General features: G+C 46.2%; 2 protein-coding genes across 9 annotated transcripts in view; one reads left to right on the top strand and one right to left on the bottom strand.

Annotated features, from left to right (window-relative positions):
* LOC311600182 (phosphatidylinositol 3-kinase regulatory subunit gamma) overlaps positions 1-10908 on the top strand; it is a 73555-nt gene extending 62647 nt beyond the window's left edge. For all 4 annotated transcript variants that reach the window (XM_084786601.1, XM_084786599.1, XM_084786602.1 and 1 more), the window contains one exon: positions 7477-10908. In XM_084786601.1, coding sequence (XP_084642727.1) covers positions 7477-7675 — 199 coding nt within the window. In that variant the 3' untranslated portion in view covers positions 7676-10908. The remainder of the gene's footprint in view (positions 1-7476) is intronic.
* Positions 10909-14673: 3765 nt separating this feature from the next.
* MAST2 (microtubule associated serine/threonine kinase 2) overlaps positions 14674-20794 on the bottom strand; it is a 161391-nt gene continuing 155270 nt past the window's right edge. For all 5 annotated transcript variants that reach the window (XM_084786541.1, XM_084786540.1, XM_084786539.1 and 2 more), the window contains 11 exons: positions 20661-20762; positions 20339-20461; positions 20105-20214; positions 19646-19800; positions 19129-19400; positions 18841-19035; positions 17640-17866; positions 17330-17452; positions 16805-16941; positions 16501-16691; positions 14674-16249 (listed from right to left, as the gene is read on the bottom strand). In XM_084786541.1, coding sequence (XP_084642667.1) covers positions 14727-16249; positions 16501-16691; positions 16805-16941; positions 17330-17452; positions 17640-17866; positions 18841-19035; positions 19129-19400; positions 19646-19800; positions 20105-20214; positions 20339-20461; positions 20661-20762 — 3158 coding nt within the window. In that variant the 3' untranslated portion in view covers positions 14674-14726. The remainder of the gene's footprint in view (positions 16250-16500; positions 16692-16804; positions 16942-17329; positions 17453-17639; positions 17867-18840; positions 19036-19128; positions 19401-19645; positions 19801-20104; positions 20215-20338; positions 20462-20660; positions 20763-20794) is intronic.

The following is a 20794-nucleotide window of genomic DNA, read 5'->3' on the forward strand; positions in this document are numbered from 1 at the left end:
ATTATCATAAAATTGAGATGGAATTAGCGCATAGTGTGATAAATTATGGTCTACTACCAGTGGTTATCTAATGGCTTTAGGATGTAACGGATTTGAGTCTGGCCCTGCTGCGTACTTGCTGTGTAACGTAGGTACATAGCTTACCTGTCCCATGTCTAGTCTTACATGTAAAGCAAAGGTAATAATAATACTTGCTCTGAGGTAAATGCTACCTGTTAATATTGTTAGGATAATAATGCCACTGTAAGACGGGGTAGAAAGCAAAGGAAGGTAACCAGGTGACTGCTGTCAAAGAGAGCAAGGGTTAGACAACGATGGCTGTTTTCTTTCACACACAGAATATAAGAATAAATATAAACAGCACAATAGCAGAAGAGGGACCGCCAAGGCTACATAGAGAAACCCTGTCATTATTTGGGAGAATCAAGGGGAACAGCAGGTAGCTAGGGGAATATAGTATGATTGAGGTACAATGGCACATATGTCTCAAAAGTCATAATGGGAATCAGTAGGTAAAGGCACTTGTCAGATTTGATGACCAGTGTTCCAGGCTGCCACAGTAGAAGGAGAACACCAACTCCTTCAGTTTGTTTACTGATTTTCACATGTATGTGTGCCCCAACATAAAGAAAGAAATATGACAGGTATGGTGGCGCACGCCTTTAGTCCCAGCACTCGAGATGGCAGAGGCAGGAGGATCTCTGTGAGTTCGAGGCCAGCCTAGTCTACCAAACTGAGTCCAAGACAGCCAAGGCTGCACAGAAACCCTGACTCAAAATACACTAAAACAAAAATGAAAAATTAGTGTAACTTTAAAACCCTTTAAAAAGTCACATTGAAACCCATTATTTTGTGTGTTAACGTAAAAAAATAGGAGGGCCAGGAAGAAAGGATAAATAAAAGGGGTTCACGGAGTGGTACTACAAGATAAGATGAGCTGTCACACTCCGCTCCCAGGCTTCATTTCCTACAGTATCTAAGATAAATAAGATCACTGTGGCATAGCTATCATCAATAGCTCTTTCATGTGTGGAAATATGTGTTCTGGTTGGGAAAAAGAGAATTTGAGGTTTGTAGAAAAGGCGTTAGAGCTGGGTCCTAAAGCATGGATGCTGTCCATGGAAGAAAAGGAAGGCAGAACTGAGAAGCACACTGTACGCCTGCACTGCTGCCCTCTAAAGGCAGGGCTACGTACAGCATCCCACTTTTGTTTGATTTACATGGCTTAAGTTGTTTGAGTGAAAATGACAGAGAGGGCAGTGCCAGGCTTCAAACCTTTTGTTTTTAAACAACCCAGACTTTTAAGTCTTATAAGAACAAGGAAAGGAAGGTGGCAGCGTGTCTCCCACAGCTGATAAACACTTTCAGCAAAGTGGCTGGATACAAAATTAACTCACACAAATGATAAGTAGATTGAGAAATAAGGGAAACAACCTTCACAATAGCCTCAAATAATTTAAAGTATCTTGGAGTAATTAACCAAGCAAGTGAAAGACCTGTATGATAAAAGCTTCATTCAAGTGATTTAAGATAGAAATTGAGATGATCTCAGAAGATCCCCCATGCTTATGGATTATTAGGGTAGTAAACATGGCCATTCTACCAAAAGCAATCTAAGCCATCCCCATTAAAATTCCAACACAATCCTTTTCAGATCTTGAAAGGACAATTTTTAGTTTCATATGGAGACACAAAACCAGGATAGCTAAACCAATCCTGAACAATGAAGAAAATGCTAGATGTGTCACCATACCTGATTTCAAGCTGTACTACAGAGAAATAATAATAAAAACTGCATGGTATTGGCATAAAAACAGACACGTTGATCTTTGGAATTGAATTGAAGACTCATATGTGAATCTGAATACCTCTGGACACTCTGGCTTTTTTATTAAAAAAACAGAGTCAGGTGTCCCTAAAGACACAATGGAAAACAGAAAATATCTTTAACAAATGGTGCTGGGCAAATTGGATGATTCCATGTAGAAGAATCCAAATAAACCCATACTTAGTCCAAATAAACCTGCAGAAAACTCAACTCCAGGTGGATCAAAGCCCTTCAGCATAAAGCTGGGCCTGGTGGTGCACACTTGTAATCCCAGCACTCGGGAGGCAGAGGCAGGAGGATCTCCCTGAGTTCAAGGCCAGCCTGGTCTACAGAGCGAGTCCAAGACAGCCAAGGCTACACAGAGAGAAACTCTTTCTCGGAAAACCAAACCTCAACATAAAACCAAATAACACTGAACCTGACAGAAGAGAAAGTGTGGAGTAACCCTGAGCTCACTGGCACAGGAGACTTTCTGAGCAGAACTCTGCTGGCACAGGCTCTAAGATCACCAATAATAAGTGGCACCTCATGAGACTGAGCAGCTTCTGCATGGCAAAGGACACCATCATTTGGACAGAGCAGCAGCCTACAGAATGGGAAAAAGGTTTTTACCAACTACACATCCAATAGAGGGCTACTGTCCAAAATATAAAGAAGAACTGAAAAACTAGAGAGCAAGGAAACACATAACCCAGTTTTAAAATGGGGTAAAAATCTAAACAAAGAACCATCAAAAGAGGAATCTCAAATGGCTGTGAAACAATGAAACAAATGTTCAACATCCTTAGTCATCTGGGAAAATATAAACCCAAACTACTTTAAGAGTGCATTTTACACCTGTCAGAATGGCTGAAGTAGTAAGTGACAGCACATGCCGGTGAGGATGTGGAGTGAGAGGAACACTCCTCCATTGCTGGTGGAGTGCAAGCTTATACAGCCACTGTGGAAATCAGTGAGGGGAAGATGGGAATTATCTACCTCAAGATCCAGCTATACCTGTCGACACTTGCTTTTTAAACCCTATTTTATCTGGGGTATTGAAGCCTCTACCTCCCTTCCACCAACCCCTTAGCCCTGGGTATGAGAAAGGTTAGTGGGGAGAGAGGGCACAGACCCCTTTACTCTGGTTGTTTAGGGTCAATACCAATCTCTGTCAACAGCAAATGCAGCAAGCAGTCTCCTCCAAGCCGCTGCACTGAAACATTTCTCTCCATCAGCCACACTGTCCGTGTCTGGTCTCTCCAAACTGCTGCATGCTTCACACCACCACAGCACCCCACATTTCTCTCTCCCTCCTTGCTGTTCATCCTCCTCAGATCAGAGTCCTAGACCACGCCCCTCTCCATGCTTCGGATGCAGGCTGTTACCAGCTGGCAAAGACCATGTCTTGCATGAGACAGTTGTCAGCTGTGGACAAACTAAAGCTCAAACTAAAACCCACACTTAGGATTAAAACAAAAACATTTACACAACATAAGTGAGTTTAAAAAGAAACTAAAGTTTCCACTCTTAAGCAAATATCCAAAGGATGCTTCGTCCTATACAGAAACACTTGCTCAACCATGTCCATTGCTGCTCTGTTTATAATAGCTAGAAATTGGAAACAACTTTGAAGTTCCTCAGCAGAAGAATGGATAAAGAAAATGTGGTATGCTTATACAGTGGAGTATTACTCAGCTGTTAAGAAAATGAAATAGCCTGGCATGGTGGCACAGGCCTGAAATCCCAGCAGCAAGGAAACAGAGGCAGGTGGATCTCTGCGAGTTCAAGGCCAGCCTTGTCTACAAAGCAAGTTCAGGACAGTCAGGACTCTGTTATACAGAGAAACTCTGTCTTGAAAAAAATCAAAAAACAAAACAAAGCAATAAGCAAAAAAAGAAAGAAACCCTGTCTGGGGTGGGGGGTGGGGGAATTGTAGGCAAATCAATGATAACCAAGCTATAGTCCATAGAACCAGAGACTAAGGGACCAGGGAGGACAGATAGATGTCATTAGGGAAAGGAAATAGAGTAGTTATGGATAGATGGGAGTATGTGTGCTGGAACAGGAGGACCAAGTAGGGATGGGGAGGGAGAGAGACAGCTAAAGTTAAGAGCCATTTGAGGCGTCATATGGAAACCTAATACAGTACAAGTATCCTAAAATACATACATGCATGAGATGATCTAACTGAAATAGCCACATAATTGGGGAGACAAAGCTCCAACTGGCTGTGTCTTATCACCAAATCCTGAAAGCTACAGGATTATGTCACACTAATTGAGTTGTTGGCCAGAGGGATCCCACGGAGAATCTCCAAACAACTCAGGCTGTTGCCAAGGCTATAGGTTGTTTTCCACAAACTGACAGCAAGGCCCTATTGTTGACAACACCTATACAACTCATTGAATATGGAGAAATTAAATTGGTGCTTACATAGAGCCTTTACTCCTATTGTTTCAGTGTCTTTGGTACTGAAAGTTATTCCATATGCCACTAAAAGAAACACTGCTGGGAGGCAGAGGCAGGTGGATCTCCGTGAATTCGAGGCTAGCCTGGACTACAGAACGAGTTCCAGGACAGCCAGAGCTGTTACACAGAGAAAGAAAGAAAGAAAGAAAGAAAGAAAGAAAGAAAGAAAGAAACGAAACACTAACCCAGCCACAAACCCTTGAGATTGACAATGGTGGTCTGCCTGTAAGATATGCTGCTGCAGTGGTGACACAAAACTTGTGGAAGTAACCAACCAATGTGTGATTTGACATAAAGCCCACTCCACGAGGTAGAAACCATACCTGACACTGCTTGGGTGATCAAGAACCAGACTGTAGCTTAAGGACCTAGGGTGAAACAAATACTACCGTTCTTTTTTTTTTTTTTTTTTAAAGAGCAATAAAGGACTGGAGAGATGGGTCAGAGGTTATAAGCTCTGGCTGCTCTTCCAGAGATACTCAGTTTAATTCCCAGCAACTACATGTGCCTCACAACCATCAATAATAGGATCTGATGCCCTCTTCTGGCCTGCAGGTGTACATGCAGATAGTACACTCACATTAAATAAATAAATCTTAAAAAAAGAAAAAAAAAAGCAATAAAATGATCTCTAATGACATTCTGCTGTGCACTACAGATCAGTGCCTTGCTTAGCCATCATTAAAGAATCTTCCTGAGTTGGGGTTGGTGGCGCACACCTTTAATCCCAGCACTCAGGAGGCAGAGGCAGGCGGATTGCTGAGTTCGAGGCCAGCCTGGTCTACAAAGTGAGTCTAGGACAGCCAAAGCTACACAGAGAAACCCTGTCTTAAAAACAAAAACAAAAAACCAACCAAACAAAAAAACAAAAAACAAGCAAACAAACCCCCCCCCCTTCCTGGCTTCGTGGTGGATTCGCATGCCTTTAATCCTAGCACTTGGTCAGAGGCAGGTGGATCTCTCAGAGTTCAAGGCCAGCCTGGTCCACAAATCAATTTCCAGGACAGCTAGAACCACACAGGGAAACCTTGTTTCAATCCCTTCCCCGCAAAGAATTTTTCTTCTGTAGCAGAGGGGAGCAAATACAAAGACCCATATCGAGACATTATTCAGATTCAGAGAATGAGAGACCTTGGAACACTTAACCCTCCATCAGATTCCTCCCCTCAGGACTCAGGGAAGAGGAAGTGGAAAGAGTGTAAAAGCCGGAGGGTAAGGAAACAAAGCCCTCTAAATCAACAAGGGCAAAGTTTATATGAGCTCAGAGAGCCTGAGGCAGCATGCACAGGGCCTCTTTGAATATATTATGGCTTCCAGTTTAGTGTTTTTGGGGATTCCTGGTATGAACAATGACTCTGTTTCTTGTGCCTTTTCTCGAGCTCTTTTCCTTCTGTTTGTTTTTTCCAATTCCATGTGTTAATTTTTGTTTTATCTTACTTTATTATTATCTCTTAGTAGTTGGTTTATTTTCTAATGCAAGACAGAAAGGGAGTGGATGCACATGGAGGAGAGGTGGGGAGGGGTGGGAGGGGTAGAGGGAAGGGAGACTGTGATCAGGATATATTATGTAAGAAGAAACTTTTTAATTCTATTTTCAATAAAAGGAACAAAACAAAACAAAAAAACAACAAGAAACCAAAACACCAAGAAGGCAGCTTCAGGCACACAGAAAAAGCATTATGTATCATGATTAAATAGGATTCATTTCAAGAAAGTATGTTTAACACAGAAAAGCCAATTAATGTCATATTAGGAAAGGAACCTCCCTAAAGGAATCACATTATATGCTCAACATATTCACAAATAGTATTTGCAAAATGCAAATACTTTCATTTCCTAGGAGTAGGGGAGAGTTTGTTACCAGATAAAAGGTGTCATACTTAATTGATAGAAAAGTTTGGACGCCTTCCTCTAAGAGCACTCTGTCTACTCTGAAAGGCTTTGTGACTGAAGCAGGAATGGCGGCACATGCTGTAAGCCTGCCCAGTGCTCAGCAGCAGAGGCAGGTGATCTCTGTGAGCTCCAGGCCAGCCTGGCCTATGTAGGGAGTAGCCAGCCTGTGGTATAATGTGAGGCCCTGTCTTAAAAAAAAAAAAAAAGACTCACGATTGGAAAAGAAGAGGAAAACTGGACTTACCGAGGTCACGGGCGACACCAGTCTGTGTGTGTGTGTGTATATAATTACTCTTAGTATATATTTAATTTTGGATAGGGTCTCATGTACTCCAGGCAGCCCTTGAGCCTGTTGTGTATCTGTCTGATTGTTACCCTGAGCTTCTGGTACTCAGGCTTCTATTTCCCAAGTGTTGGGTGCTTCCATGCCTAGTTTATTCTTTTTTTAAGTGTATTTCTTTGTACTAGTAATGAAAATTCAAAAATGAGGTGGCATGCCATTTAAAATTATGAATTGCCTAGGAGCTAAACAAATGAGAGTTGTATAGTGATATCTGAGAAACGTGATTGAAAATGTTAATATCTAGAGCAGTGGTTCTCAACCTTCCTAATACTGAGACCCTTTAATACAGTTGATGTTGTGGTGACCCCGCAACCATAAAATTGTTTTTGTTGCTTCTTCATAACTGTAACTTTGCTACTTATCGTTATGATTCATAATGTAAGTATCTGTGTTTTCCAATGGTCTTAAGTGACCCCTGTGAAAGAGTCAATCAACCTCCAAAGGGGTCATGACCCACAAGTTGAGAACTGCTGGTCTAGAGTTTTCCTGTTACTGTCACACCTACTCAGCTCCTTGAGATGTAATAAACTTGAACTATCAGTACTTCATAAAGTTGATCTATGCAGTTATCAAACAAAATCCTAAGTCCTAGCTGAATATCCGGCAGTAATAAACAAGATTGTTCTAAAATTTCTAAGAAGTGCAAGAGACCCAAAATAACCAAAACAATTTCAAGAAAATAAGTATGTAAGCTGTAACACTACCACTTTGGTTTCAGAATTCACAATTTTAAGCTATAGCAACCGACACCCATGAGAAATTAACATAGAATAGACATGTATGTGGAGTGACAGGAATCGAGGGCTGAGAGATTGGTGGTTGTTTTAAGAGTCGAAGTCAAGCCTTTAAGAGTTCTGTTTGATTGACAGGATGCTTCTGCATGGGATCCTTTGTATAACAGTTGTTCTGAACTTCCTGCCTACTGTGTCCCACCTTATCGTTTTCCCACGGTGTCTTGCAGTGCGGATGGAGAAGTGAAGCACTGTGTGATCTACAGCACTGCTCGAGGATACGGCTTTGCAGAGCCCTACAACCTGTACAGCTCGCTGAAGGAGCTGGTACTCCATTACCAACAGACGTCCCTGGTTCAGCACAATGACTCCCTCAACGTCAGGCTCGCCTACCCTGTCCACGCACAGATGCCCTCGCTCTGCAGATAAGCAGAGTGGCAGAGACACGCTCTCTAGCAGTTTTTGCCTAAGGTGTTTATATTAGACTACGATGAGGGCATTCTTTCTACGGAGACTGCTTGTTTTGCACAAGTGATTCTGTGAATGTGAGGTGGAGAGGCCAAGCAGTAGCTGGCCACTTGCCCAGGGTCTCTGGACTCAGTTGTGCTGCTGCACTGACGTACTAAGCTGGAAGCAGATACTGGTTTCATGGGGGTTTGGTTTTGTTGTCAGGCACCTTTAAAAGAGCAGTTAACTTGGTGGGGGTGGGGCGGGGCTTTCACATGGAAGCCTCTGAAGAGCCCATGTCTTCTTGTCTTCAACTCTGAGAATGTAGTAGGTCATGGTTCTGTCAGGAGCTGTTTTGCTTCAATAGTCTCCCCCCCCCCCCCCCCAATATGAAGCCGACTTTGGCACTGTGGTAAAATGGGATTTGGGGTTTAAAGGAAAAAAAAAAAACCAAAGGAAAATAGGGAGGTATGGGGCTTCATTTACAGAATCTAACGAAGGAGGCAAAAGACTCCTGCAGTCGATGTTACTTCAATTTTACCAATGAAGTTTAGGCTTCAGCATCTTACCATCTCCTCCCTCTAAAGCACTGTGTTCATAAACCAACAGAGCAGCATTGCCAGACCAAGGCTGAAGGGGAGGACAGTCGTAGCTGAATGTGCACTTCTGTTCCAAAACTTGAAAGAAAACTAGAAATGTGAGTTTCAACAAACACTAAAATTGGTCAGTGTGTTTCCTTTTGCTCTGGCCTCATTTCTCAGAAATGAGGAATAGAATTATTTTGTGGGGATAGTGAGCTTTGAGTCATAATGAAGTTGGTGCTTGTGTGGTGTTTGTTTAGTCTAAAGAATGATGTTTGAGACCTTTCTAAGTTGTTTTATGAGTAAAGAAAAGGTGCGATCCAGTGCTTTTAGATGGCTTGATATACCAAATAATGATAGAGAACAACATTGTTGTGTGCTTCCCCAGGGTTAAAAAAGCCTTGCCAAAACTATACGAGGGTTAATTTGCCTTCATTTCCCCTTCCTTTTCTGGGTGGGGTTTAGGGAGCCATAGGTAGTTAAGGGAGGACTCAGTTTGTGTCAGAGATCTCAGTAAATCACAGGCACATGGGCCCTGGTGTCCAGGGTGAAGGGCCCCATCACATTGCATGTTACTCCATATTGTAGTTGGAACTTCTGACAGGAGAGGGGATAGCATGGAGTTCAGTGTATCTGAGGCTTTCCTATTTGCCTTTTTTGTGAGCGAGCCATTAAGGCACTGTGCACAGCCTGCTCTCATGCCTCAGTGGCTGTGATTTCAGGCCAGGAATTTTGTGCTCCGTGTGGTTTAGGCCCTCCAGCTAAGTGAAGCTAGGTAGAAGGCAAGCATCTGTTCCTGGCTTCACACGCCGTTAAGTGAGTCCAGCTGCTTCAGAGCCAATCGTGGAGCCATAGCAGGCTCATGACTCAGCTGCTGAGTGCAGTGATGTGCATGCAGTCAGGCCTTCCCGCTGAACAAGATAAGCAACCTGTGCCTGGGTCTTGGCTCATGAGGCCTACGATCAGGGAAGATAAGAGTTTGGGGGCCAAAATAAAGACAAAGATGACTTTCCCCGTGCACTTACTCTGGTGACCATGTCTAGAACGAACTGCAGTATAGAGATATGTCAGTAAGTTTTGGAAAACCATCACAGTGAGGACAGGAAGGAAAGGGTATATTATGCTGCCTTTTCTGTTCATGCTCCAGTATGGAATGAGCAGCCACTGTTGAGGGCCCTGCCTTTCTCAAAATTGCCAGCTTGAAATCTTGCTCAGTTTACCAAGAAATGCCAGGCTATTTGCCGATTGGCATGCCTGTGTGATTTTGCACCTGATGTTGAACCTGCTGAGGCAGTTAAGTTACCGTCTCAAGATTAGGTATGAGGAATGCCTCCGATCAAGCACTAAAATTTTGGTATGTCCTGAGTTCTTTTTTTCCCAACTGAGTCAACATGGAATAGGATATACTACTTTAGTGTTGAATATTGTCATTACTTTGTAGGCAGATATGGAAGATGCGCAGGAGAGAGCAAGCAGCATCTTAGCATCTATACTTGGGCTAGACTGAAGAAAGGCTGGTTTTCAGCTCTGAATTCCTTTCCCTTTAAGTGATTGCTTTGTGTAATCTGAGACCAGTGGATCATTTAAAAACTTGGAAGTTACCTTTTTCTGACATGTTTGCCACATGATGTACTTGATCCTGAGCTGTGGAAATGGCATAAGGACCAGTCTCCTGTCATGGCCCTGGTGTCTGAGTCAACATGCTATTGCTCCATGGCCTGGAAGCAGGTATTGGTCTTCCCAAGTCTAGCTCAATGTTCTGTCCCATAATTTGGGTCCCTGAGAGTCTATTTTGGCATCTTAACTGTAGCCTCACTGACTGAAGCAGAGTGTAGAGACAGAACAGCCAGTCCTCAACATGAAAGCAGCTTCGGGTTGGCTAGATCCTTTTTTTTTTTTTTTAAAATAACAGTGCTGTTTCCACCTGTTATAGTTCAAGCACCGGTAGGTTGTCTGTGTTCTTGTCACTGCTCCAGCCATGGATGAAGACATCCTATAATGAGACATAGGATCTCCACATTTATTTCAGACTCCTCGATCCAGTGCAGCATCTTCCCTGTCTCTTGTTGCTGCAAGGTACCAGCTCCATGCATTCTTTTGAGCTTAAAAAATGTATCCGAGAAATCTCTGGTTTCTAGGATGATCTCTGCTGCTAGTTAGGACACCAGAGTAGCTCTCTGTGAGGTTTCCATGGCACAAACCAGAGGGTCCATGCTCGCTCCTTTGCTGCCAACTGCTCAGTCTTGACTTAGCTCTAGCCATTTGTGACAACCAACCTTGTTTCCTTACAAATCCTTGCGCATGTAACTTTGGTACACAGTTGTTTCTTGTGAAGAGTTTATTCTGTTGTCTTTGATGTAATAAAAAGTTCATGTAGTTTATGTAAAAACAACTCAGAAGGAAGCCAGTTGTGTCTTGTGTTGGGACAATTCATAATGTAGTTCCTAGATTACTCTTGCAAATTGTTCTCGTCACCAAATGTGTTCAGACATTGTTGTGCAGTTGTGGGAAGGGGCAGGGGGAAGGTAAGGCCAGAACATTGGGGCCTTTTTTTTTTTTTTTTAAAGCACCTTCTCCAAGATTGGATGGTCTGACTGATTGCTCCAGATGCAATAAAGACATTGCAGTGAAGCACCTTTTTGTCGTCTTTGCATGGAGGGCAATGGGCTTACGGCAGTTAGGGAGGAAGGTAAGTGGTTCTGCAGTCTTGGCGGCTAAACTCGGGACACCTGAGTTCTCTCTCCTGTTAAGAGGAAATCAACTCTCAACACCTATCTACCCCAAAGAGGACACAAGCATATCAAATACCTTTTCTTCCCCTTAATACTCATTCCAATAAGTGTATTTATTGGTTCTCATGCCCTGAAATAAGCATCTCATCATACTCTGGGGTTAGGAGAAATGAACATAGTCTCGCAGTTTGTCCCTCTCCAAGGCACTTTATCCATGTTGCATGTTGAGGGAATGCCTGTTTTGTACACTTCTTTCCTGTCGTGAACTGTCATGAATGATGTTTAATCCCCGGTCAAAATTACCTCCTGTCCACCTGTCCTTGGAAATCTCCACTAGGACATAGCATCTCATAGGCATTTTGGATTTAGAGAACATAGAAAGGCTGACTACCAGCTTCCTTTTTGTTAAATCGCAATAGGCAGCCCTCTTCCGATTGGTGCCATCCTTCATGTACATTTTGGATTCTATTTCCTCTCATCTCTGGAATCTTTTGTTCACTGTTTTCTTAAGGCAGATCATACCTACCCTACATTTAAAATGGCTGGGTGTACGGCACTAGAGAGTTCAGTCCCAGCACCTGTGTGGCAGATCACAAACACCCACAATCCAGTTCCAAAGGACCTAACATCCTGTGGCCTCTTGACACTGAATGTCATGGTGCATAGATTTACAAACAAAACACCCCCACACTTAATTTTTTTACAGAACAGATTTGGGCAGCCTCATTCTACTCTTAAACTGTATTCATACCCTTCCCTCATCTTCCTTTCTTCACAACAAGAGCCACCTCAGTGTCTATTTCCTCATCTGAAATTTTCTTATTGGTTATTACTCAAAACTGTACCCTCTGAAGTATTAAGTAACCAATGCTGTGTTTTCACTAAATCCACTCCATTACAACCCATTCGCCTATTTTCTTCTGACATGTTTCATCTCTCTGGCTTTTCTAGACTCACCTCTACCTATATTTTGCCCCCGTCACTGAATTCACCTATGTCTAGGCAATCTCTTGCCTAGATCTCTACTGTAAGAGATCTCATTCTCAGCATGTACTGAACGTAGCACAGGAGCGCAGGCTGTGGTGCTGAGTGAGAATGGCCCCAACAGGCTTCTTTCTAAGTACTCGGTCCCAGGTGGTGGAACTTTTGGGAAGGACAGGAGGTGTGCCAGTAGCCGTGGGCTTTGAGGCTTCAAGGCTCCTGCCATTCCCAGTATTCCTTCTGTGGCCTGCTTGAGGACCAAGATGTGCGGTTTCAGCTCTTCCTGTAGCGTTGCCTTGCTCCACCATCATTGACCTTAATCTTCTGAAACCATAAACCCAATTAAACACTTTTAAAAGTTGCTCCGGTCAGCTTTTTTTTTTTTTTTTTTTTAAAGATAGGGTTGGTGTAGCCATGGCTGTCCTGGAGCATACGACGTAAACCAAGCTACCAAGCTGGCCTCAAACACAGAGGTCCTCCTGCTTCTGCTTCCCCAAGTGTGCTCTGCCATACGTGGTGGGTCTAACTTCTGACTGAGGATCTCATTCCTTGTTCTAGTTTTGTGTTTTGTTTGCACTTGCTGTATCTACTAAATGTTATGGGGCCTTTCGGGTTTCATTTCTCATTTCATTCTGTATGTCCCTCAGGCAATCCTTAGATAGTTTTAATTACCATCCATCTTCTCATAGTTCCTTGTTGACAGGTTCATGCACTCTTCCCTGGCTTACACGAACCACTGTAGCCTGTCTATATTACAGCCAGAGAAAAGCTAAAGCAAACCTGGTACCACTTACCTGAAGTTATCCTTGAGAAACTTCTCACACCCAGCAGTGTTTATTTTTTGTTTGTTTTTGTTTTTGAGAGTTTATGTTATCTTGGCTGTCCTGGACTCGCTTTGTAGACCAGGCTGGCCTTGAACTCATAGCAATCCACCTGCCTCTGCCTCCCGAGTGCTGGGATTAAAGGTGTGCGCCACCATGCCCAGCTCCAGCAGTGTTTCTTAAGGGAGTACTACTGCATTTGGTTTGATGCCCTTGTCACTAGATGCTTGGTGGCTGTGCTTCCTTCCAACCTCCTAGGGCTGTTTCCAGTAAACTGAAATGCTTCCTTCCTCCCATCCACTCCCTTCACCTATGCTATGGTGCTTATTACCAGATCTTGACGTGAGACAATCACTACCTCCTTAGCCATCCGGTGATCTTCCAAAGCAATAATAACCTATGACCTGTTTTCAGGACCCAGTGCAGCAGCCCAGGCTCTGCAGCTAATACATAAGTTACAGAACTATCAGAAGTAAAGAGTCAAGAAGGCATCCAATATGGACCCTTGTAGCCTTGACATGCCAAGTCTGGTTCTCTGTCCTGTGATGCTACTAACTCTGATCATAGCGCCTGATCTACTTCTATTCCAAAACAGGAGTAAAGCATACATAACCCTATAGCTCTCGTGCATGTTTACAGGAACCTGTTAATGTCTAATTTTTGGTGGTCACTGTCTTACCATGCAGAATGACAAAGCTGTAGTATCCCAGAAGTACTGACTTTGGTCTCCAGGCCTCCCAGGACTTCTCTAAGAGGTAGGCATTAGATTATGGGGCAGACAGCATAACCATGGAGAATCTTCCAGATTCTCTACCACACTACCAAGCCTGGTTCCTGCACTGTGATGTTACCATCCTCTATCTACTCCTGGGTCCTTGTATGTTTCCGCTTTCTTTTCCTCCCAAACACTACATTTCTAATCATCAAGGGCTGCTCACTGCACTATCTGCCATCATAAGTCCTAACCTACAACAGCCCAGGAATGCTCTGTCACTAAATAGGTAATTGTGTTTTCATCTTATCTCACCTCTCAGCATTTTAACAAGCCACTATGCCTTCTATTTTGAAGCTCTTTCCTCTCTTGGCTCTTGTGTTCTGGAATGTGTGTAACTGATTTAACTCTGGACCTTTTTTCAGGTTAGACAATTCTACCACTGAGCTATGTCTCCCAACTCCTTGCCTTTAATGTTGCTGTGCCAGAAACGCTGTGATTAAGATGTTAGCTCTCATTTCCGTATACTTTATTACCTTCTGAATACCCCATATATAGCTCAAAGTAAATACACCCAATGTTAAACTCACCACTTCCTTCTTTTTTTTTTTTTTACAACTTACTGGCCAAGACACTAAGTTAGGAGGTAAAGGTTCTAGAATCAGAGGCCCAAATTCTAATTCCAACTCTGCGCAAACTGTATTTGCTTGAACAAAAAGGCTCAATTCCTTATCTAGTAAGCAGGAATATTAGCAGCCATAAATCCTCTTTCAGCACTCCATAACTTACAGGCTCAGAGCTGGACCCTGCTTTGTTCCTTGTGTACATTGATGGCTATGCAGAAGGGCTGTAAGCCACAGTCTGTCCTAAACTGGCAGGCCTAGCTCCACTTTATAGAGTTTTGTTTTGTTTTTTTGTTCCTTGAACATAGCAGGTATATTGTGTGTGCTACATTATGGCCATTCCTTCCTACGTCACTCCCTACTCTTATACCCAGAAAACTTACTATCCAGCATCCATTTAGATCTGAGCTCAGGTATTTAATGATCTGAGAAATGCAACTGGATTAAGTTCTCTTCCTGAGTGGGAACTTAGTGCAGTCCCTGTAGCAAAAGGCCCCCGACCAATGGAAAGAAGCAAACAAAGGCCAAGATAGTCTCCAGGAGGGTGTATTACACAGGTGAATGCAAGGAAAGCAAACAACTGCTATGTTTGCTTTAAAAGCTCATCTGATGTCAGTGCTAAGTCTTGGTGCTTTTGCTGGCCCCCATGTTGTTGGCTTCTCCAGTGCAGGCTGGGCCCAGTTTCTGGGCTCAGGGAGTGGGCTCTGCATGGAATGTCCTGCTTCCTGTCGCCTGAGGCATCAGGCACTTCGGTGATGCTCAGGGCTGGTTCCTTTTTCTCCATTTGTTCACATTCAGACTCCCATAGCCAGTTTTGGCTAGGGACCTCATGAAGTGGATAGGTCAGTCCAGGGACACTCGGTGGCTGTGTCTTCTCCCGCTCAGGAGATAGGTTCTTAGGCAGAGCTCGAACTATGGTTTCTACATGTTGAGAGCTAGCTGGTTCACCTGGCCTTGTTATCTTCTTGTTTGGGGATGCCCTGTCTGGACCTTCAGTAAGGAGTCTCCAGGACCATGTCCCTGGGCTTCCAGAGGTGGAGGTGGCAGCAGCACAACTGGCAGGGGTAAGTTCTGAAGAGGTGGGACAAAGTGCAACTAGTGCCGGTGTGTGGAGGTGCTGGGCCTTCCAGCAACCTTCAGAGGGGGTGGGGCTTGTGGGCCCAGACCTACTCAGGCTAGGGGCTTGTAACGAGTTGGTAGCTTCCTCAAAGGCTTGTGGCCGCCAGAGTCTCCTCTGGGAGAACCCAGGAACTTCTATTCGGGGGGAACCTAGTATGACTCCTGTTAATAGGCCTGCGTGTGCAGGACCCTGGTTCTTTAGATCCCTGTGCAGGAAAGTGTCCTCTTCTCTACCCTCTCCTGAACCTTTAGTGGGTAGATTCTGGCCTGCTCCTGGGTGGGGGCCCAATCTCGGTTCCAGGGTGGCCTGGCTGTTCTCAGGCTCCTCATCAGTGTCATCTTCTGAGGAGTCCACTTCCCGGATAGCTTCTTGTTTTTGCAGTGACTCTCGGCGTTCAGCTCGATCCTGCCGGAGGGTCCCAAGGGCCCTTGAGGGAGCAGGCTGCAGCACTGCCTTTCCTGGAAGAGGCCCTTTCCCAGACAACACACTTCTGGTTCCAACTACCTCCAGAGGGCTGGCTTCCCTGGGTGGCAGCTCCTTCTTGAGCTCCCCGTGGGGCAGGTCAAGACTGTGTTTGCGGGAAGGTGCTAACTTCTTCTCAGCAGCTGCCAGTGCAGCAGCCAGCTTCTCAGCAGACTGCACCCTCTTAAGTAGTGGGGAGCGGGGTGGCTCCGCACTCTTGGGCCGAGAGAGTTGCCTACCTAGTGGAGGAGATAAGTGAAGTTTGGTAGGAAAGGCCTGAGATCCATGTCCAGACAAGGGTGATGGGGACCGCTGAGGGGAAGCTGCTGCTGCGGGTGGAGAAGGGGTGTGGGCCAATGGTGACAGCGGGATGCTGCCGGCTGACTTGCGCCGTGGAGAGCGGTACTGGCGCTGGAGCTTGGGTGCCAGACCATGTAGGGAGCTGGGCCGTGTATGTCCTGAGCCCGCAGGAGAGCTGGGCACACTGGAGCTTGGAGAGCTGCTCTGCGATGAATTCCCTCCCACTTTGGATAGTTGGCATGAATGGATGGACAGAAAAACAGAAAAAAAAAAAAGCACACTAGTGTTAGCTGTTAGAAGAGACTGAGTGGCAAGGTAGAATTAGCCCTGGAAATGCCCAAAGACCATCTATTTTATGCTACTAGTGGACTAGAGTCCACTTAATCCATCCCAGGCCCATCAATTCCTCCCTACGGGAACCAGAGGGCCCCATTTCCCAAGGGATGGTTCCTGGGCTGCAGGGTTCCCCCTGTACCTGAGTGCACAGCATCAGGGGCTACGCGGTAGCCCTGAGGAGGAGATCGGGGAGAGAGGCTGTGGCTGTGTGTGGGAGATCCTGGACCACTCTCCCCCGATGACAAGGAGCGGTTAAGGGAAGAAAGGCTGCGGCTGGTGTGTAGCAGAGAGGCCTGCTTGGTGATCTTCCGGAACAGGGAGGTTCTTTTCCTGTTGTGGAGATAGGGGCCAGGCTGAGTTGCACAGGGGACATCATACTCTAGGCCTGGAGCAGAAGCAAGCACCCAGGTCCTCAGGGGACCTCTGGACTGAGTCTGTCTCACCTTTCTTGCCCATCCTTGCCCCGGTTCCGTTTGCTCCTTCGGGCCATCTTGGCTTTGTAGCTGCCCTTCCTAGCTGGCCCCACTTTGATGGATGTGTTCTCCAGGGGAGTTGTTGAAATTGATACCTTGTTTCCACTCTGGGAAGCCCAGCAGAGAAAAGCATGAACCTTTGCTCTTCCACACCAACAAGTACATCTACAAGTGCTGTTTTCCCCTCACAGGATAGAAAAATGGTTCCAAGTGGTACCCCACAGTGGTTTAGCAATGGGAAGACAGCAGCGCCTCTCCTGCCCTGCTCATCAGTCTAACTTGCAGTTTAGAAGGGCCACTGGGGTTTGGCTAACGAAGGTTAATTGCCACATGGAGAAAATCTCCTGTACTGCACATTCAAATTCTGCCATGTCCCTACATCTATCCTTAACGCTAGATGTATGTGTCCTTGACCATCCCACTCCCCTTACGGCTAGTCCAGGCTCTCAAGTGTAGGGTCAATCATGCACTACACAGAACAAACCCAGCACTAACCTTCAGAACCAGCTCCACCACTTCCGTATGGACTAGCCCATGCACAGGCTCACCGTTGACATGGGTGATGAGGTCACCCTGACGAAGCCCTGCCTCGCTGGCTGGACCACCATCCTCTACATGCTGCCCCAGGAAGAGAAGAGTCTTTAATTTGGAGCCTGGGTCTGCTGCTGTGACCCTTGACCACCACAATTTAGTTTCTCTGAGTAAAGCGGGCAGTGACCAAAGAAAGGGCAGGTAGGCTCTGGGGAGGGGAGGGTGGGGGTAACAAAGCTGGAGGGCAACAACAGCTCTGCCTGGCCAGACATACCCACACCATATGGTGGACAGTGTAGACATCTGAGTCACCCATGTAGACACGAATGGCCCGCAGGGTAAAGCCATACTTCTTGCCAGCTCGGTGGATGATGATGGGAGGCCTCAAGCTGCCAAGGGCTGGCAAGAAGTCCCTGCTTGGAGAGGAGTCCCTGGATGATGGATTAGATGACTGGGAATGTGGGGACATGGGGCTGGCCAATGGTGAGCAGGCATGGTGTTCTGGAGAAACAGAGACCAAGACTTAGTCTTCAGAGGCCTTGGCCTGGCCACAATCCCAGCCTAGTCCAGGCTTCTGATCCCAGCCCACTCCTGTCATGGACGGAGCTAGGGCTGAGGGGCATCTTCTCCACAGGACTTGATTTACAAAATACCCTTATCTGCACAGAGCTGTTTGGGCTCTAGATTGGGGTACAGGTGATAGGAAACGGTGTAGCTAGCACTTATGTGTATGTAGTAGGCTATGTAAACATACCATAAGCATTTAAACATCACAGTTATCCTGTGAGCTCATTATTTATATACAATTTAAAATTTTTTAATGATTTATTTTGATTTTATGGGAACTGGTGTCTTGCCTGCACGTATGTCTGTATGAAGGTGTTGGAGCGATCCTCTGGAACTGGAGTTACAGACAACTGTGAGCTGCTATGTGGGTGCTGGGAATTTAACCTGGGCCCACTGACCCATCTCTCCAGCCCCAAATATAAGCATATTTTAAAAATAAGAACTTAAGAGAACAAAACAAAACCCATAAGGCCAAGTGTGGTGGCGCTCGCCTTTAATCCCAGCACTCGGGAGGCAGAGGCAGGCAGATCTCTGTGAGTTCGAGGACAGCCTGGTCTACAAAGTGTGTCCAGGACAGCCAAGGCTTCACAGAGAAACCCTGTCATGAAAAACAAAACAAAAAACAAACAAACAAAAAGTTTAAAATGTCAGACAATGTATTCAAGGTCAAGAGCCTTTAGCACTGATGATTTGGCTATAGCTGTTTGCCTCAGAGCCCGGACTCCTTATGCCACTACAATCCTGCCCTCTGCTGCACGTGCATGCACACCATAGACATCAAGCCAATCTTCAGAGACCTCACTTGCATGGAAAGGAGGCAGCCTCTCAGATTCCTCCTTTACCCAGGAGACCCCTGCCAGCTCCAGCTTGTCATGTAGAGTTTTAGCTTAGTTCCTTGGTGGCCTTACCTGAAGGAATGAGGAGGGAAAGGGCTGTAGCTGAAGCCGACTTGATTACTTTGTTGGCAGGGCGACTGGTGCGCTTCTCTATAGAATCCCCAGAGAGCAGCCGGTGACGGGCTCTGCGCACAGCTAGGTCACTGATGGCTTTGGCCGCAGCTTCTTCAGCTAGCTGTGCAGTCTCCCGGCCTCGTGTATCCATGGCTGTGGGCCCAAGCACAGTGAGACGTGCAATGCAGCTGGGCTGCCCTCCCTGTCCTATACCCCAGCCTTTCAGCACCATCTGGGCCACCGTACCTGGACAAGACCCGCTGCTGTGGCCAGGAGGTTCCTCCTCCAGCTTGAGCTGCCTCTCCACTGGTCGTTCAGGGCCAGGCCCAGATGAGCCCTCTCCGGATGGGGGTGAGAGGACCCATATACCCTCCTGCTGTTGCCTCCGAGGGGTGCTACTGGTTTCCTCAGGACGAGGCACATCTGGGAGGCCTGAACAACGGTGTCGTACTGTCATTGGAGGACTTGAATCACTCTCTGTGTGGGATGACTCAGACACAGACAACCGCTTCCGTAATCTGTGAAAAGAGGACCCAGGTACTGGATGAGCTGACCCAGGTGGTCGCCCTTTCCTGTCTCTGCTGAGGGTACCTAAGAGCACAATTACAGTCACAGACCTCTTTAGACATTTTGCCAGACTTCCCTGGAGAGTGTCATTTAACTACCAATACCCACCCCCACCCTGCATCTAAATTTCCCCCGTGACGCAACAGCTAAAGGATGACTGACCCACTACCCACCCGCGTGAGCCCTGGATGCTTACATCTCAGGGGAACCAATCACCCAGGTGCGGTCTCGGCCCTTCAGCCCTGCCAAGCCATCTGAGCGATCTTCCTTCTCCTCACTCAGGCTGCGCTTGGTTGGGGGTGGTGTCCGGCGTTCTTCAAGCAGGGAAAGCCGCTCCATGCTACTATAAACCTGTGGGCACAGGAAACACATGGGATGGTTCTGACAGGTACACCTTCTGAGGAACAAGGTGTCTCTTTGGGGTCTGACAGTCGGGATTTGAGGGAGCCCCTCCTTTTGGCCCCTCCATCTAAGCTGCGTATCTTCAAAAGCTGCTCTGCTGACCTGACCCTGGCAGGACCTAGGGTGACCCTAGCCTGCTGATCTCATTTTCTGGAAGTGGTCCTATCAAAATTCCTTGAGCTGGCCTCAGGCCTGTCCCTTGACAGGTTCTCTTCTCTCAATTCCCCAGCAGCTTGGGCTTCCTTAGTCATACCTTGCTGAACCTTGGAGAGCAGGAAGAAAACTGGCGGATCTCAAGGCAGCCATCCTCACTCACTTCCTCTTCATCCTCAGAGTCCATATGGTGGTATCGCTCTGAACGGGCTGGACCAAACACACAGTTTAGTCAGCTTTAGTGCCATTGTTGGTGTAATCCTGACCCAGGGATGCAGACGCATTTCTGGGCACATTCAGTCCACGTTCCACTTCACCCCACCAGAAGTCTTACTGTCAAAGTAGCTGGTATCATCCTCTGACTCTAGCTGAGGGATAAACTCAGCCTTCTGGCGAAGAAGTCCTGTCCAGTCCAGACCCGTGAAGAACGGGTGCTGTTTCACTTCACAGGCACTGCCTGCAGACAGAGTGGGTGGGGACAGGGAATGGGGGCGTCTTGTGAGAGGAAGGCAGGCCTGGGAATCTCAGTTCAAGTACTCCTCCTCCTTTGACTACAGGAATAGGGGAGTTTCGGGATCAAGACCTCCGGGTACGTAAGACTCAGCATCTCTGTCCCTTTTTCAAGTGGTGAGAAAAAGGAGAGGGGCCCAACTTACTTGTGCCCAGTCTTTCTAGTGGGTTCTGGTGAAGCAGTTTAGACGTGAGGTCTTGGGCATCGGGGGGCAGGGCATCGTCACCCTCAGGCCACACAATCTCATCTGAAATATCATGGGTGAGAGAGAAAGGAAAA

Source organism: Acomys minous, assembly GCF_964271855.1.
Source record: "Acomys minous genome assembly, chromosome: 6".
Taxonomy (NCBI): Eukaryota; Metazoa; Chordata; class Mammalia; order Rodentia; family Muridae; genus Acomys; species Acomys minous.